This window comes from Octodon degus, unplaced genomic scaffold (genome assembly GCF_000260255.1).
Source record: "Octodon degus isolate 3935 unplaced genomic scaffold, OctDeg1.0 scaffold00056, whole genome shotgun sequence".
NCBI lineage: Eukaryota > Metazoa > Chordata > Mammalia > Rodentia > Octodontidae > Octodon > Octodon degus.
Window position 1 is genome coordinate 9,091,681 of NW_004524632.1, and position 18,761 is coordinate 9,110,441.

Consider the following 18,761-nt stretch of genomic DNA (forward strand, 5'->3'; position numbering starts at 1 on the left):
CAGTCGTCCCCGCAACCCATGTCCGGGGAATCGCCGCTAGCCACATGGATTCCGTGGAATTTCTGGGTCCTTGAGAACATCCCTTCCTCTTCCTCTGTGACCATGGCCCTCCATCCCGGCCCGCTCACCTTGTCCTTCAACAGGGGCAGCGTCCCCTTCCGCAGTGACTTAGCCAAAACTGCTGCCCCTTGGACAGGTCTGGTGGGAAGGAGAGATAGGAGGTGGGCCAGCGCCTCCACTGCCAGGCCCATGCCATGGAGCCAGGCGCCTCTTCCCCCAACCCCGTCAGAGGTCACAGGCCAGACCCAGGGGTCGGGAGTGCAGGTTGTACCCTAGGAAGCATGAAGGACCGGGCACCCCCCCCCAGAAGTGATCCCTGGCCTCCGTGAGCAGCAGCTCCTCCACCTTGGGTTCCAGCCAGAGCTCCCTCAGCTATCAAGGCATCCACGAATCCCAGAATGGTGCTGGCACGCTCTTCCACCAGGCCCCCAGCATCGTTAAAAGGGCTCCTGAGGAGAGCCAGGTCCTGCTGCCAAAGCTTTCCAAAGATCAGGATGCCAAAGGCCTGGAGCCAGGAGGTGGGGCCGGAGCAGATGAGACCTGGCACCAGCTGCCCCCATCCATCTCTGCCCTAGTCCTCCCTGGGGTCGCTAGGATCGCTGCAGGTCCTACAGGTCCTGTCCCCCAAGAGTCCCCAGTGAGGAAGCTCACAGCACCTTTTCTCCGCTTCTTATTCAGGCCCTGGAGGCTTCTCGCCATGTCCCGCACCTTCTCCTTCAGCCTTCTGGAATCCTCCGAAGTCAAGGACTTTCCAGACGGGCAGAACTTCTGAACCTGGTCCACCCAGCACAACAGCTCCATTCCTAAAGGCCTCCGTAGCCCATTATCATCCGCCTTGCTTTTGGAGAACACCTGCCTGTGTCTCTCCTCCTTCCCATCTCGTCCTGTCAAAAGGAAGCCTCCCTCCGGCCCTCACCACCGGTGCTTCTGGATGACTCGGCTTCCATCGCCCACACTCACCCACAGTTCTGTCCCCAACCCCATGTTATCTGCCTCAGGGATATGGACACCCGCCCTGCCAGTCCTTGCCACGCACAGTGCAGTCCCCACACCACACCTGGAGGACTTGAAGCAGAGCTGTTTGAAAATCACCTGGAGGTCATGAGAGACCCAGCGGGGCAAGTCGGGGTTTCCCAAAATGTCAACGTCCAAACACTGACCACCACTGTGTTTAGAAGACAGAGTCCCCCACCCCCGTACACACAGCTCGGCAGCCCCGGGAGCAGCAGCCTTGGGTCGGGGAGGCCCTCGGGCGGATGAGTGTAGCCTGCTGAGCACCCCGGCTCCACCGCCTGGGCAGGCTGAGCCCCTGACCTGACCTGCGGAGAACTTCCGGGAGCCTTAGGTCACCTCTGCCCCTGTGCACAATCCTTTCCAGTGATGGAGATTTTGGCTCCTGGACTCTGAGCCTCTGTGCCAGGGAAGGGGCCTGCACCACCACCCTAGTGAGTAAAGAGTAACCCGCTGCACCGATGAGTTCAGAAGCCACCGGGCTAGGCAATGCCCCGGGCGCGCTCAACAGGACCTCAGTCGCCCTGACCCCTCTGTCCTTTCCAAACACTCTTCAGCCGGACAACTCTGCAGGGACCGGGGAATGCACCTCCGAACCACAGGGACCGTCTAGCCTAGCACTCCTCTGCACCGCTCCTTTTTTATTTTTTTCCTCTTCAGCGCTGAGGCTTGAACCCAGGGCCCCTCACATGCTAACGAGGTAAGCGCTACACCATACTTCTGAGCTTCGTTCTCAGCCCCTTTAAAATTTTATTTTGAGATAGAGTGCTGCCACATTGCCACACCTGGCCCTGAACTTGGGGTCCTCCTGCCTCAGCCTCCCCAGGAGCTAGGATCACAGATGCCCAGTGCCCCTACATTTTAAAATTAGAAAAACCATGATTTGGGGGCTGAGAAGCTACTGAGTACCAGGGCAGGGCCAGCCTGCCTGTTCTCAAATGGTGATAGAAGGCCTGGCCATTACACTCACCTTGTGGAGAGGACTTCATTTTGTTCTGAAGGAAAATACTTCAACCTGGAAGAGAGAAAGAACCATCCCCTCTTGGTAAATTCCTGCTTTCTAGTGCCTCCCAATCCCAACACCCTGGCCCCAGTCAAAAAGAAAACAAAATGTACCGAGGACCCCCATGGGCCTTTCTGCCTGTCCACCCTCAGGCCCCCTTTCAGGCTTGATCCCCTCTCCTTGGGGCCCCTCTGAACCTCCAGGGCCACCATCCACTTGTGTGTTGGGGACACCCTGCTCCCCCAGCCTTACCTACTCATCTTCCAGCCTGAAAGATAAGATGATCTGCCTGAAGCCTGTGGTGTAGCGGGACAGCCTCTTCCCTCTTGCCCTGGGGCAGAGACTCACACTGAAGGGTCCCAGGTGCTGACACAGTTCTGGAGTCAGGGGTTTAATCCCCATTTCACAGATGGGAGGACTGAGGCTGCGACCAGGCTGCAGGACTGAGGTGAAATTTGAACCCAGCTGACACCAAACCCAGGCGTTTGCCACTGTTGCCACTGTTGGCTCAGATGTTCACAGAGGCGGTTCCAGGGTCCTGGGCTCTTGCCCTCCTGCCTCCTAAAAAGACAAACAGCAAAAGCCCGTTTAACTAAGCATGCCGGGAAGTACCTGGGGGAATGCAAAAGGGCGTTCCTAGAGTTCTCAGAGCCTGGACCTGGGCCGCCGCTGCAGGCTGCAGCCCTGTGCTCCTAGTTGGCCCAAGACCTAAACTTCTGTTTGTGGCTGAAAAGGCACCAAATCTCAACCCCTGGCTGCTCTTCAAGGTTCCCTTCGGGTCGGGCATCTCCAGGGTCTGTCACCAGACACTCATCTTGCCTCCGGGAGAGTGACAGGAACTTGGAGGGCTTCCCTGCTGTGTGCCAGGAGGGGGAGCCCGGGCTGGGCGCCCCACCCCTCCCTGTCCACCAGCTCCTCCTCCTGGGAGCAGAAAGGGAATACTGTGGCATCCACACGTGGACTACACCACACTACATTTAACCTCGCACAACCCTGCCACGCTGGCGGAATCGCATCGTTTGTCACAGAAACTGCTCCTTAAGGTGCAGGTTGTGAATGGGGGGCCAAGTGGAGAGCTGCCGGTCCAGGCCGGGTCAGCAGGGGGCCACGGCCTGCGCGTCCCGCACACTCAGAGCCGGCTTGGGCTCCGGAGGCAGCGGGTCCCACGAGGAGATCCCTGTGGTTCAGATCGCGCGGAGCTTCTCTGGGGATCGACCGAACCTTGCCGTGCCGGGGAAGCACCCTGCCCTCCAACTATCACCCCCCACCCCGCCACCCCCATGGCTGCCCTCCGGTGGCTGGGCCGGGGCACTTTTCCTGCAAAGCTTTCGTTGCGCTCCCCTTTAGCTCCCTTGCACTGCGTGCTGGGGCAGCGGTGTCGGGGCGCCTCCTGGCAGCTGCCCACCCCCAGCCTCACTTTTTCTGAAAGGAATCCAGACATTCCGGGTTCACCTTCCTCTTCGAGATCTTCATGTTACGACTGTGGGGCTCCTGGAAGGAGCTTGTGACTGTCGCTTGGTTGGATATGTTCTCTGTCAGCTTTAAGAGTCCACGCTGTCCACGGTTTGGAGTTTGGCCTCTCTGCCTAGGAAGACAGGGCAAACAAAGGTAGACCTTTCTCTGGAGAAGCCTCCCCGGGACAGCCCTCCCTGGGTTCCCATCGCTGCCACCCTCTCTCGGGGAGCAGAGCTGGGTCTCCCTGGAAGAGGCTGCTTCCCCACCAGGAGGAACTGGGTTCCACAGTGCCTGGCTTCACTCACTCTGTCACCTCTTGCTACTCGGCCTTGGGTTGGGCCCTTGCCCTCTTGGAGTCCCTCTCCCCATCCAGAGCTGGAGAGGATGAATAGCCCCTATTTTGCCTGCCCGGGACCTTAACTAGCGTATTGCAGATATGCACTTCAAGTGCCGGGCACATATTCCAGTGCCCCAAACTGGCGACTTAGTCCTAGTTCACTGTTTGGGAGACTGAAATAGAGCAGGGAAAGGTAAAGCTAAAGTAAGAACCTGTAGTAGTGTGCACCTAGGAGGCTGAGGCATGAGGATTCAAATTTCAAGGCAATTACCAAGACTCTGATTCAATATTAAATAAATAAATGGCTGGGGATGTAGCTCAGTGTGAAAGCTCTGGGTTAAAAACAAAAGCAAAGGGGGCCTGGCCCTACCTCAGTCCTTTAAGTGGCTGCTTCCAAAACGCTGTCAGCCTCAGGTTGCTGGAGTTCGAACCTCACAACTCTCCCGCTGGCCAAACGTGCCCTGAAGGCAGGCGAGGAAAAAAAAAAGCAAAGCCGGGCATTGTGGCGCACGCCTGTAATCCTAGCACTTGGGAGGCTGAGGCAGGAAGATCTGTGTGAGTTCGAGGCCAGCCTGGACTACAAAGTGAGCTCAGGGCTCAGCCTGGACTACAAAGTGAACTTGCTATGCAGTTCGGGCCAGCCTGAACTGCATAGCAAGAACCTGTCTCCAAAAAATAAGACAAAACAAAAACAGCCATCTGCCCTGCCAGTTGGAAAACGAAAATTTAAAAAGCAAGCAAAGTTCAATCAGGGTTTTGTAGGAAAGACACAGGGGCAGAGTAAGGCAGCCTGGGACAGTCCCGCTGGCACAGACTATGTCCTAGCCTGGCCACAGGTGCTCAGCAGGAGGGTGTGCAGCTGTGAGAGGAACTGAGCACCTCTTCTCTCCACCTCCCAGGAATGAACCCCAGCCAGGTGACTGAGGTCAGCAACGTAGGGCATGTGGACAGCGTGTTCCCTGCGGGGTCTTCTGCCCCAAACCATAACCACAGCTGAGCCACTGGGGGGAGCCAAGAAGATTCTAACAGGGGCCTTCCTAAATAGGTTTGAGCAATGCCGCTCAAAGCTGTCAAAGTCATCAGGAACAAAGGAAGTCTGAGAAATGGTCAGAGCCAAGAGAAGCCAAAGGAGACGCGCCACTCAATCTGCATAAAGTACAGGCTTTAGTTCTTTTTTTTTTCCAAAAAGGAAAGTTTTATTTTTCTCTTACAATTCAGCTCATAGGCCAGCAAGGCAGAATTACAATGTAGAGGAGGAACAGCTCATGGTCTGGATGTGGGAAGCAAAGTGAGATTAAGGAAGGAAGAGAAGATAACTCTTCTAGGCCATGCTCCCAGCAAGCTTCAGTCCTTAGAAAACATATTCACCTCCTGTCCCTCTCTCAGACAGGAGCTTTCTTTCCCACAATAAATATAGTCTGTTCATAAAAAAAAAGAAAAGGAAATATATTCAGAGCTGGGGAGATAGTTCGGTGGTCTAAGCGTCTGCCTTGCAGGTGCAAAGACCCAAGTTTGCTCCCCAGGACTGCATGCTGTGCCAGCCCCAGAGTGCCAGGCGTGCTGTGCGAGCCACTGAAGCCAGGCACGGTGGCGCACGCCTCTAATCCCTGTGCTGGGGAGGCTGAGACAGGAGGGTCACTGCGAATCCAAGCTGTGTAACAAGACCTTGTACCAAATAAAGTAATAGAAGATTTTTTTTTTAATTTTAAATGCAGGGGGCCAGGGAGATAGCTCAGAAGAATAAGCGCTTCCCTGGCAAGTGTGAGGGCCTCAGTTCAATCCCCAGTTCTGCCAAAAAAAGTAAAAATAAAAAATGAATAAAATTTTAAATGCATTCAATGACCCCATCAGAGCCATGTAATTCAAAAATAAATAATCCGTTTGAAAAGGGAACAAAGCCTCAGGTGTGGCGGCACACATCTGTAATTTCAAGGCCAGCAGACTGAACTACATATCCAGAACCTGTCTTAAAAAAAAACAAAAAAACAAGGGCAGGCAAGATCACTCGGCAGACTAAGCGCCTGCTTAACAAGGGGGGGGTGTTGCATCCCCCGCACCGCATGCAGTGCCGGCCCCATCCCAGGGCCACACTGAGGGCCACCAAGACCAGGTTTGGTGGCATTGGCAATCCCAGCACTCGGGAGGCTGAAAACAGGAGGATCACTTTGAGTCCGAGCTGCATAGTGAGACTCTGTACCAAATACATTTTTAAAAATCATAGCACTTGAGAAGCCAAGGCAGGAGGATCAACTCAAGTTCAAGGCCAGCCAGCCTGGGCTACACAGTGAATTCAAGGTCATCAGGGTCTCAACACACACACACACACACACACACACACACACACACACACACACACGAAAAAGCAAAGCAAATAAGCAAACCAAGTTGCTGAAAAGCGATCCAAATTCCCAGCCCTGTATGGATTCTTCCAAGCTCGTTTGCACCTCTGCCTCTGCATTTTAGATTCCCACAGGTTTTTCTTTGAAGCTCACTGTCAAGAGTTAAACTTTTTACAGATTTATACTTTGCCCTGTCCCTGGGGAACCTGTTGCAAAACATCACAAGTTAAAAGTATTTTTTGGTGTTCTTTTGATGAAATGATCACTTTACAAGCTGATTTTTTTTTTTTTTTTTGAATACTGGTTTTTAGTAGTAAACTGGCTCCTAACAATCTGCTTTTCAGAGAACTGATGCTGGAAGCTGCTAGCGCTAAACATCTCCTAAAGCCTCTTTCTGGCTTAACCAAAGTCCCTAGAGAAAGCACTGGCATCCCCCTCTTACCCCAGGCACTGCTGGCGGGCACAGTGCAGCAGGGACAGGCACAAGCAGATGCTTTGAACTCTGCAGGGTGCTGAAAGAATTCTTGCACCCCCTCCTAGTAGGAGACCAAAGCAGAACTAGGGTGTATGGAGAGGTCCAAGCCACACAACTCACTTTTTTTTTAAATATGAAATAACATAACCCCCCTGCGGATTTTTGTTTTCTTGAACTCAGGACCTTGTGCTTGCCAGGCAGGCGCTTATTCCGCTGAGCTATATCCCCAGCCCCAAGCAGGTTTTCGAGTGTAAACCTTAATCACCTGTCTATCAGCCAGATTTGAGTAAGATCTGCCTTGCAGGTGATTGAAGTTCTAGGCATATCCAGATGATTGACAAGTAGGCCACAGACTGAGGCAGGAAGTCCCGCCCCCAAGGTGGGTGGTGCCAACCAATGAGCTTGCAGCCTGGACCTAACACAAGGGAAGTAAGACAGTCTCTCCTCCTCTGGAGCAGCTCCAGGCCTCAGCGCCTACTGCCTTTGGACGTTGGCCTACAGCTCCTCTGGCTTCCAGCAGACTCAGACTCTCACCCGTGACTCTGCGGCAGGCTTCCTGCCCTTGGCCTTCCACTGTTCTGGCTCCTCCCGCTCTTCTGTGCCTACATGGCCGTCGCCAACGTGGCCCTTTGCTATCTGATCTGGCCAATGGCCCTGAGCGCTCTTTCGCTCTTGGTCCTGTGCGCCGACCTCAGGAATCCCCTGTGCCACCGCACAAGTGTGGATGGTTCTCTGGAGAACCCTACCTCACACACCAAGGGGGGCTCAAGCACACTTAGCCTGGGGCTTCTGAAACTAAGGAACACCAGGAATTGCTGGGCTCCGAGACAACAGAGTGGAAGAACTTACTTCACTAGAAATGCTGTCAAACCCACAACTCTCCTCACAGTCCTGCCAGCCAGGGAGCATGGAAGGGTAACTGGTGGCCACTGGGTGGCTACAGCAGACTGCTACTGGTGTCCCTTGTGGGCCAGGCACTGTGCTACATGATTTATGGACTTTTCATGTAATTCATAGAAGAGTATTTGAGAGTGGACAGATGCTTAGCCGCAGAGCCAGTGCCCGAACCCAGGTGGCTCTGGCTCTGACGTCTGCGTTTTCCTTCAGCCCTTAAGCCAAGAGCCTGCATTTATTCTTCTGTTTAAGCATGAGGAGAACCGGCTAATTTAAGAGAAACTACTTATAAAGAGGATGGCGGGAAAGGAGGACTATGCAGGACTGTTCCCAATATGGGTAAGTTACCAGCACCACCACCACCAGCACCACTCCCACCACCACACCCGTCCTCCCACTGTGCCAGTCTTGTACGACTCCCAGACTTCAGGGTGCAGACACACTGGGTGGTGTAGTTGATGGCATCGGGGACTCAAGTGGATGAAGCAGAGGCAGGCACGGCCCCCGCTGGCCTCCTCCACCTCCTACTGACCTGGGAGCGTGTCCCCTTCCAACCCTTGGTCCTGCTCCAGGATGTGCTGCACAGTGAGGCCTCCACAGCGGTAGCGGTTCCCAAATAGCACCCTCTTCTCTGTGCCCCTGACGCCAGCAGTATAGGCTGCCAGCATTAGGGACCTTAGCGACAGCAGTCATGTCCTTCCCACCATTCACCTCTTGGACCACAGCCTTCTCAGTGCATCCCACAGCTCAGCCGCCCCATCCTGAGGGCGGCCCACCGTCCCCACACAACTGGCCAAAGCTGATAAGCAGAAGAACCAGGCGAAGGGAGACTGTCAGCCTTCCCTCCCAGCCCCATCTGGTAGCGTCTTCTCGTTCCCTTCAGGCCTCCCCCCACTCCCCACCCCCCTTGCTGTCTCTAAGGCAGTTGGATGGGCGCATCCTACCAAACATTCCACAAAGGGATGGTGGCCTCGGACAGAAACAGAAGCCTTCTGGGCTCACTTTTCTGAGTAAACTCTTGCCTGGCCCAGGCAGCCATTAACCCACTGGCCCCTGCTCTTACCATGATGGCCAACTCAGCCTCTTTTGACCTAGGAATTCTTCAGGTACCTGGTGGACACGGGCCCACGTCCAAGGCCACCTACTGCCTCTGTCCTCAGCTGTTCAGCAGGAATGGAAATGACTGGACTCTCCAGGTAGGGCACTAGGAAGGCCAGGCAATGCTGGTGCCCCCCTCTCGGGCCTGTCCATCAGCCATGTCACAGCTGGAGACAGGTAAGACCAGGCCCTCCTTTCCTGCTGGACTCATGAAGAGGGAGACCCTGAGATCTGCTCTGGGCCAGGGATGGCAGCCTGGGCCATGCAGTCAGCTGGGGTGCGGTAGGGGGCAAGAGCAACCGTGTGCCAGCAGACAACACTGAGAGGTATGGGGTGACTTCACACTGTGCTGCCCCAGTGTTGTGACAGGCAGCCAAGATGCCACAGAGCACCTGCAGCTCCTGATGGGCAAATCTCACAAGGCCCTAAGGACTCAGCCTTGTCCCCACCTGTCCTTCCAAATCCCCCTCACAGTGACGCACACCCCTCTACCTGCTTCCTCCAAGACAGGCCTCTGGCCACCTGTGTCCTTCCTGGTGGGCCCAGCCTGTTTAAACCTTTGTATTTCTTGAGTCCAGAACAACATCTGAGGAAGTGGTGACAGTTACAATGACAATATTGTGGGTGTCTCACACAAAGCGCTTCCTGCCAGGTGCTGTGCTGAAGCTCCCCGGCCCTCGAAGGTCCTCTGACAGTGACACTGACAACAGGTCCTGCTCCCTGACTTGCAGCCACCACCAGTGACTCCCTCGGGGCCACAGCATCCCAGGGTCCCCCACCACCACTGCAGCAGGGGGCTGCCATCCTCCCCAGAGCCCCTAGGAAGCACCAGCTGGACAAAGGAAACAGGAACATGTTGTCCTTTATTTGCATTTCTCAGAATACTGTACAAAGGGTGTAAAAATCCTATTCACACTTTGCTTAGAAAGATTTTAAGGTGAAAGTTCCCTAGGATGCATGGGGGGCAGGGGAGGGCAGGAGGCAAAGCCAGAGTGAGTGGCTGCCCTCCTCGCTCAGGCCCTGCTCCTCACAGCCCCTGCAGCCAGTTCCTGCCCAGCCCAGGCTCAGGCTCAGGCTCCTACTCGGTAAGGGGATGGCGCCCCGGGCCACTCCACACTTCTTGGGCCACTCCATGCTTCTCCCTCACCCTGCTAGGGCAGAGTACTGTGGACCAGCAACCCCGGTGTGTAGTGGCTCCCTGCCCCAGCGAGTGCCCACAGGAGCAGAGGCCCCACTGCCCAGCCTTTCTGCTGCAGCTTCCCACCCCCACACCCCTCACACCATCAGAGGGGGGGACCCCACAGGACCTGGCATCCATGGCTGCTCGGCCTCTCAACTGGGGAGCCTCCAGGCCCACAGCAGCCCCCGACCCACTCCACCTCCACTCCACAGGAGAAACAAGGCCCTCCCAACCACAGCTAGAAGAGGACGCTGGGTCCAGCTCCTCACTCAAGCCCTCTACACTCATCAAACACCCAACAGCCCGCTTCCTCTCCCAGCCTCCACCAGGTCGGACGGCCACCTGGACGGCCACCCGTGCCCCAGCAGGCTGCAGGGGAGCTGCAGAGCCTGAGGCTCTTGTGAGGCAGGTCAGGCACCACCACCATTTCCTGCGATCTGTACAAAAACACTGCGTGCCCCCAAGACTGAAACCAATGGAGACAATGGAGAAGCGTACCGTTCAGTCCCTCGCTGCCTGTGCAGGGGTAAAGTGCTTTGGGTAAACAAGTGAGCAGGGTCCTCCTCAGCCTCGGTCCCAACCTCGCAGTGTGCCGTCAGCTGGAGCCCAGCCCCTTCCCTGACCACCCCATGGAGTCTCTACTCAAAAGGCAAAAAGAAAAGATCGAAAAATTCAGAACGGGTTAGCGCCAGGGGGCCCACGTCAACCCTGCTACAAGCTATCCAAGTCGCTACTGGGGAAGCGCCAGAAACTAGGCCGGGAGGAGCCCTGGCTCCGCAGCTTCCGGGTCGGTCTTCAGCATCGCAGCAACGCATCCGCCCGTCCCTGCCGGCTCAGTACTTATTGATGCCAAAAATGCGCACTCCGTGCAGCTGGGGCAGCTTGGGGATGAGCACGCTCATCAGGGACACGGTGTTGAGGACGAAGTGGACCTGGTCGTACTTGGTGTAGAAGCTGGTGAGGAAGTACCTGCGGGGAGAGGGCCGGCCACAGGCGGCAGAGGGCTCAGGTTGGCCATCCAGGCTACCGCTGACCCACCCCGTCTCCCCAGCACTGCACCGGGCCCCCCGCCCTGCCCGCCCAGTACTGCCCCGGCCTGGCACTCACAGCACAATGGGTGTGATGGTCAGAAACTTCCGAGAGGCCGTGAACTGGACCCCGTAGTCCATCTGCTCCCAGTGGGTCAGCAACCTGGCTTTGCCCTGGTCCGGGGTCTCGAAGGGGGTCCCTTTCACTGTGTGCAAGAAGATGTACATGCCCTGGAGGGGAGGGGCCTCATTAGAGGATACAAAAGGCTCAGGGAGCCTGGCATGGTGATGCTCCACTGTAATCCCAGGACTCTAGGAGGCTGAGGTAGAAGGATTACAAATTCTTCAAGCCCAGGCTGGGCAACTGAGCCACTTAGAGACTGTCTCAATATTTAAAATAGCTTGATAAGACGGCCCTGGCTTCAATCCCCCAGGCCATAAAAGGGAAGAAAAACCCTTTAGAGTTCCAAGCTCAACTTTTCTACCCAGTAATAGTGCCAGGTGACCTCTGGCCTCCCTCTACTGGGCAGCGGGAACAGGCAAGAGGTCAGGATGGAACATCCGGGAGCCTGGCAGAACAAGGGGATCCCCGGGCAGAGCGCAAGCCTGGCATTCAGAGATCAAAGAACAGGCACAGAAGGAGATGCTGCCCTGAGGTCTTGCCGAAGCCTCTATGTGCCGGATGTTCCCGCCCCAGAGAGGTGGCAGGTGGACAAGGACAGAGAAGCAGGAGAGTGGAAGACACACAGTCTTGCTGCCCGAGGCGAGGCCCTAGGATCCCTGGGGGCTGGAGAGCCCTGAGGCCTGGGCTCAGCTCTCAGGGCCACCTTCCAGGGCCTTGAGCCATGCCATTGTGGAGACATGGACCCGGCTGCAGATTTGCTTCTTCCCACAAATGTGCGCAGGCTGGGCCAGGAGGGCATGGGGCAGAGACTGTCGACGGCCTGGGCTCTGGAGACAGAGGTCAGGGCGCCACCCAGCTACCTGGCCTGGAGCTCCATTGTGTGGTCCGAGGCTCTCACCATGTTGTGGATGAGGTTGGTGAGGGTCCAGACAACAGGGACGCTCACGAAGGGGATGCTGAGCAGCACAACGTGGAGGAGCCCGATGGCCAGCACATAGGACAGCCAGATGCCGCGGCTGTTCATCACCCGTGTGTTGGGGTTCACCTCGCTGTGCGCCGTGCCCACGTTCATCCTGCCACCCCTTATGCTGCTGCTCTGCAAACAAGCAGCACAGGTGAGACAGGTCACGCCACCTTCCCTGCCCCTTCACACCCGTGAGTTCTTCCCACAGAGTGGTCTAGCATTTGGATACTTGGGCAGGAGGCTGCAGACAGGCCCTCGGCCTTGGCTGTAGGCATTTCCACTGTGGGGCTGGATGAATATGGGACTGCCCTGCACGTCCTTACTTCTGGACAAGGCCTTGGCAGCACCTGGGAGGATGGGTCATTAGGAGGTGTCCACCCCACCCTACTCCCTCCAGCATTCCTGAGGGGGAGGAGGCTGCACAGAGCCTTCTCACTCAGTGTCCCGGCAGGACAGAAGACATCTTTTCCCTAAGCCGTTCCCTAGGGAATACAGGGGGAGAGGGGCCAATGGACACAGGCTGCTGCAGCGAGTGTCTGCACTTCACCACTCCCACCCACCCCTAATTCTCTAACTCTAGATTTCCCAGCCCACAGTAGGAAAGGGGAAGGAGAGAGGCAGAGCGGCAGGCCAGGCTCGACTTCTGCTCAGACCTGGAAGGCTCCCTGTTGGTAACACAAAAAAACACATCCAGACATTTTATCCATTTGGCAGCCTCTTGGACTAACCCTCCCAACACCACCCGTCCTGTTGCCAAACCACCACGTCCCTTTACCCTGCCAGAGAAGGGAAAGGGAGAACGGACAACATGGCCAGCACCCACAGCTCCACAGGTAGCAGGTATCGATGCCCCTCCCAAGACGTGGCCTCCCCCCACTTCCTCCTGGCTCTGCCCTGCCTGTCCTCACCCAACCTCCCTCCCTTGGCCCTGGGAGAAGCCCTGCAGTGGGAGGAACCAGAAGGGTTGTGCTTGCTGCCTTAGTTCCAGGGGGCAGCAACCTGAGGGAGCAGAGACAGCCAGAAGAATGGTCTGCCGCTGACCTGCTTGACCCCAGTGCCTGCAGGCCCTGCAGCCAGCAGGAGGTGGGATCAGAAGGAACCCGTGCACCTCCTCACCCACCTACTTGAGGTGGGGTCCTGCCTGCTTGAAAATCCCGAGATGATCACTGTGGCAACAGCCCCCTCTCTGGATGCTGGAGATATTCTGGGGGTAGTCAGACACCACCCACTTCATGCGATGCTGCTGCAGCCAGGCCCCCAGACTCACAGGCTTCTTTCCTTGGCTAGGATCCCCGCCCAGACTACAGGGGCTATGACTTGTCAGGGGCCACTTATTTCCTTACAGGATCATGGGAGAAAGTTTCCTCTTCCCAGGCAGGTCTGATCTTGGAAACCTCGGGCGAAATATGACCCACAACATAGTTTTCCAACAAGCAAACACACAGGAGCCCAGCCAGGTGCACTGCTAGCCAGACGCACTCTCTGGAAGGGATGCACGTGAAGCCAGGCTCATTAAGCTGCTAATTGGGCCCAACAGAAACCCAACGAACTAGAAAATCAGCTGTTTACCTTCCAAGGGCCCCAGGGACACCTACCAGGCAGCCCCTGGGACGCCTACCAGGCAAAAGCTTCCAGCTGGGGGCAGAGCTGGAGCTGCCTGAAACATCAGGCTCTGAAGGGCTTACAGAATGGAGAGGAAGGGCTCCCCAACTCTCACCAGAAACTGTATCACCCTCTCTCCACAAGCCAGCCCTGCAGCCCCTATTCTCCACAATCCTCTAGCCCTCCCCAGGATTTTGTCCCAGTGCTGTACTGAATCACAAGACCCCACGCCCCTTCTCACTGCGACAGGGCACCCAACAAAGCTCAATGAATCAAGGAAAGACCTAGACTTAGGCTCTAAGCTTTCCGAAGTCCTGGAAAGCTTCTTCCTGACCCCTGAACACAAAGTGGTCCCCCAAAAACATCAGTAAACGAAGAGAAAGGCTGGCGGCCAGAAAGTACTCTTGAGACTTTCCCCTTGCGATGGGTAGTAAGCAACTGACCCTTCTCCCATAAACAGAGAAACGGGGCTGACGCTGAAGAGTTTGGCAGCCACAGTTGGCAGGTGGCTGCTAGCACCGGCCCCTGAAGTGGTTTCACAACCTGTCTCAAACCAGAGCCCGAAGCAACTCTGTTCTCTTAACCACTTTTCTGCTGGTAGCTGTTATCCCGGCCTTCCTCCCGTGGGCTCTAGACACAAAAATCCGGGCTCAACGCGTCTGCGGACACTCACCCGAGGAACGGGGAGCCCCAGGGCGGCCACTAGGTGTTTCCCAATCCTTCCCGCAGAAAACAGCAGCTCTTTAAATAACTCACGGACCACCTTCTGGGTGAGCAGCACACCCACCCAGGCCCGGGGACCCCGACGGGGAATCTGCAGCTGCACCCCACGATGCCACTACAACTCAGTCCTCGTCCCCCACCTGCAGGCCCAGCTACAGCTCCGCACCTCTCCTCCGCCCAGCCTCCGGGACTCGAGAGGAGGCGGAGGGGAAAGAAAGCGAAGCCTCGCTGACTCCGAGGCAGGGCGAGCGAGGAGTCGGATCTCCGCTTTTCTTTGGGTTTTTCGGGTGGGACCCCAGGTGGAGCGACCTCGCACTCGGGCCCACTCCCCCATCTCCACGCGTCCCCCGGCCCGGAGAAAGTCGAACCTTGTCTCCGAAACCCAGCTGCTTCGCCCCCGCCCCCAACCGAGGCGCTCCTCCCCGGCGTTCCACCCCGGCCTCTTGATCCCCCTTCCTTGGTGGGCACCCTTCGGAAGCGACGCGCCCCTCGAACCCCAGTCACCCGGCCCAGGTCTCCCCCAGCTCGGGTGCCTCCCCAGAAGCCTCCTCGCATTTTCTCCTGTCCCTCCTCTAGCCCCGGAACCTCCTGTTCCGCCAGCCCAGGACCACCCGTCAGGACTCACCGCGCGGGGCTGGAGGTCGAGGCCCCGGGACGGCTCCCGGGAGCAAGGACCGGCTGCCCCAGCAGCTTCAACCACCAGCGGCGGCGGCTCCCTGCTGGCACCTAACACCGAATCAGCGCCCTGCGGCCGGCCCCACGGTGATGTCACGATCCGCGCCGGTCGCGCGATGCCTCCTGGGAGTTGTAGTTCTCTGCGGCGTTTGTACGCGAACCCTGCTGCGCCTTCTGGGAGTTGTAGTTCTGTTTCTTCTGGGGCCAGCACCTCCAAGGAAGCTAATTCTCCAGATTTGACCTGAAATCTGGCTCTGACTTCACTAGGACCAGCTGAAAGTTTTCCGCGATAGTGAGATTGGTCGGTATTACTTTGGTGTGTAGCAACTCCAGCTCTTGCACCTGCACCATGGAACTATGTTTTACCCTTGCCAGGGTTTTGCAGAGAAAGGAAGTTGTAAGTACCTTTCAGTAGATACTTGCTGAGATGCTCTGACCCCGACGCCGAGGTTTTCCCCATCCACTGCCTGAATCCTGGCCCGACACTGGCAACTCCAGAAGCAAGCTTGGTTCAGCCCTTTGACCTGCTGGACCCCTGGGGTTGGATTTTTAGACATTTGCTGAGATGAGGGTCTGCAGGGCAGAGAATGGAGCCCATACCTGGCCTGCTTCTCAACTACACCTGACCTAGGCTGCCCTGGGCCGGCTACATCCTGGGTCTCCCTGCAGCAGATATCAGAATAGGTCAGGTGCCAGAAAAAATCTCTTTTTTTAAAGCATCCTTGAGAAATGTGAGCTTTTGCCTCCTATCTGTGTGGCTTTGGGTGGGAAGACCTGGTCTGCAGTTTCAAGTGTGCGTACTCCAAAAGCGAGGGCACAGATTTTACAGCCAAAGCATACTGTAGATGCCCCTTTACTGGCAGTCTAACCCTGAGCTGATCGCTGACTTAATCTCCAGTTCCACACCTGTGAAATCCTATCTCCGCGGTTTTTGTGTGAATTCCAAAGTATGTGTGTAAAACACCTATTGCATTGTAAGAAGCCAAGCTAAATGAGTCCTAATGTCTCCTGGGTCACTCCCACTCTCCATGTCAACAAGAGGGCCTTGTCCCGGTAGTTTCCACTCCCCCGCCTGCCTCTCGGGCCACACTCTGCCCTGTGTGGCAGGGCTGGAATAGCAGGATCCAGCGATGCTGTGGCGTGCCAACTTGCTTTTCTAAATGCGCCCAGAAGTGAGTGTTCTGGTACAGAAAGGAGGAGGCTGGTCCAGGCTACCCAGCCCTTGTGCTGCTCACCCTCCTCTTTTCAGGGGGCTACCAGGAACCAGTTGCCACAAAGCTGGAGTGGAGCTAGCAGGCAGCTAGCAAGCACCAGGCAGCTGGGAATCTGAACAACACAGAGCAGTCAGCTTCTCAAATATTTCAAGCATTTATCTCATGATCCAAGTCACAAGCACAGGCCCTGAAAAAGCCCCATCTTGTGTCACCCAAAAGTGCATGCTGGCTGCCGGCGGTCCCTTTGCTTTCAGTTATCTCTCTGCAGACAAAGTAAACATCTGCAGCCAGTGGGACAGAATCTTGCCCGGCCTGTAGGCAAGGATAGTACCTCTAGTTTTTCCAAAGTGAGTCTTCTCCATGCCTTTGTCTTTTCTCCAGGATTCTTCCATCCACCATCAAGTTGGCCAAACGCTGGGTCTTGGCCAGTTTCTTCACAACTCTGTGAAGTTCAGTGACCAGACAGGGTCACCATCACTAGTGAGGCTCTGATGAATGCAGAGGCCATGGGAAAGTGTCCGGATGTGCATGACACATTAATAACTGGTTATCAAGGGTTCCTCCAACAGTAGGAACGCATAAACTTCTGGCTCACTCTGACCCATTGTAGACCACCTTCTGTCTCATTGAACCACAGTCTGTCCTCCTCTTTGTCCCTCTCCAGCTCCTGACCCACGTAATTACCCTGGAACCCAGCCCCCTTCCACTGTGGCTGGCCCTGGGACCTCTTCAGGATGAATGGCAACCCCCAGGACAAACAATCAGGACTGTGTGCCAGGAAGCTGAAAACTCTTCACGCCTCAGGGCCATAGTGACACATCAGGTAACGCTTTTTTTTTTTTTTTTTTTTTAAGTCTCACTATGTAGCCCAGCTGCCCTCGAATTTGTGGTGGTCCTCCTGCCTCAGCCTCCAGAGTACTGGGATTACAGGCATGCAAGACCATGCCCAGCCTGGTAGCACATTGTAAAGAAGCTTCCCCTGCATAGGAAAAGCTGCAGTGTGTGAGGAAGGCCATGCCAGCAGGAGCCACACGAGGGGAAGCTAGAGCCCGCTGAGAGCTTGAGGAAGAGGCTGTGGCCCACCCACTGACGGAAGGGCATGGGGCAGAGTACCTGCTGAGGCAAGCGCAGGCACCCACGGGCTGGGCCAGCCCTGCCACAGGCGTGCTGAGCCGGCCACCCCGGCGTGGTGCCACACGCCTGTAATCCCAGCACTGGGAAGGCCAAAAACAGGAGGATCACTAAGAGTCCGGGCTGTGCAGTGAGATGCTGTACCAAATACATTTTTAAAAAATGATAATATAATAAATAAATAGGGCTGGTGAGATGGCTCAGTGGTCTAAAGCACCTACTTAGAATAAGCTAAGCCAAGCAAAGCACAGGGACCACGGTTCAATCCCCCAGCACCACATGCCAGCCAGCCCTGCCCCCTGGTGGGCTGAGCTGGCCACACACAGACACAAAATAAATAAATAAATAAATAAATAAATAAAACTGTGGGGCAAGATGGAAAACTGTTTTCCAGGTTAGATGAAAAGGTAGGACACAAAATTCCTTATTCCCCAGGGATGGGGGTTCAGGGAAAATGAGGACAATCACACAAATCTTTTTTTTTTTTTTTTTTTCTGAGATAGATAAGGCCTCACTTTGGCATTCAGACTTTCTTCAAAAGACACAGACTGACCGAATGGATCAAGGAGCAAGATTCAACAATATGCTGCATACAAGAAACACATTTAATTCAAAAAATTCATAGACTAAAAGTCGAAGAACAGAAGACAGTACTCCATGGGACAAGAGCCCAGAAAAAAAGCAGCGGTGGCTATTCTATTTTCAGACAAAGTGAAGTTGAATCAAGGACTAAGAGACAAAGAACATTGCTACATCCTTGTAGAGGGAACAGTCGAAGAGGAAGAGGTAACAACCGTAAGTATATATGCACCAAATATCAGCTCACCCAACTATGTAAAAAAAAAAAAAAAAAAAAATGTTAACAGACATGAAAAATCAAATAAGGACTAAGATAATTATAACGTGGAACCTCAATACCCCACTGTCACAAATAGATCAACTAAATTTAAAAAAAATCAACAATGAAATACCAGAACTGAACCACACTTTTGAACAAATGGACTTAGTAGCTGTCTACAGAGTGCCCCACCCCACAGTATCAGAATACACATTCTTCTCAACTCTACATGGGGAATTCTCCAAAATAGAGCATGTACTAGCTCATAGGGCGTGCTGAAGTAAATGCAAAGGAGCTGAAATTGTTCCGTGCATACTACCTGACCACAGTGCAATGAAATTAGAAGTCAGTGGCAAAAGAAACCACAAGAACTTCATAAACACATGGAAATCAAATAGCGCCTAAACAGCCAATGGGTCACTGATGAAATCAAAGAAGAAAAAGGACAGTTTCTACAATTAAATGATGGGGCCGGGGAGATGGCTCAGTGGAATAAGCCCTTGCCTGGCAAATGCTGTGGCCTGAGTTTGATCCCCAGTTCCACCAAAATAAATAAATAAAATGCAATTGAATGATAAAGGACAATAGAACATACCAGAACTTATGCAAC

The 18,761-nt window shown here is 55.0% G+C and overlaps 2 protein-coding genes across 3 annotated transcripts in view; one reads left to right on the forward strand and one right to left on the reverse strand.

Moving 5' to 3' along the window:
• Positions 1-9,516: 9,516 nt before the first annotated feature.
• Ormdl3 (ORMDL sphingolipid biosynthesis regulator 3) lies at positions 9,517-15,044 on the reverse strand. Of its 2 annotated transcripts, none has more exons than XM_004633714.2 (4): positions 14,919-15,044; positions 11,903-12,100; positions 10,960-11,111; positions 9,517-10,821 (listed from the first exon to the last, which is right to left on the reverse strand). In XM_004633714.2, the coding sequence occupies exons 2-4, from the start codon at positions 12,074-12,076 to the stop codon at positions 10,686-10,688; spliced, it is 462 nt and encodes a 153-aa protein (XP_004633771.1). In that variant the 5' UTR covers positions 12,077-12,100; positions 14,919-15,044; the 3' UTR covers positions 9,517-10,685. The 2 variants fall into 2 exon arrangements, with proteins under 2 accessions (XP_004633771.1, XP_023573960.1); XM_023718192.1 differs by having other exon boundaries at positions 11,903-12,095; positions 14,919-15,002.
• Positions 12,777-18,761, forward strand: part of Lrrc3c (leucine rich repeat containing 3C) — a 22,197-nt gene continuing 16,212 nt past the window's right edge. Inside the window, exons 1-2 of the mRNA XM_012515304.2 lie at positions 12,777-12,801; positions 14,870-15,119. Of these exons, the coding sequence (XP_012370758.2) occupies positions 12,777-12,801; positions 14,870-15,119 (275 nt within the window). The remainder of the gene's footprint in view (positions 12,802-14,869; positions 15,120-18,761) is intronic.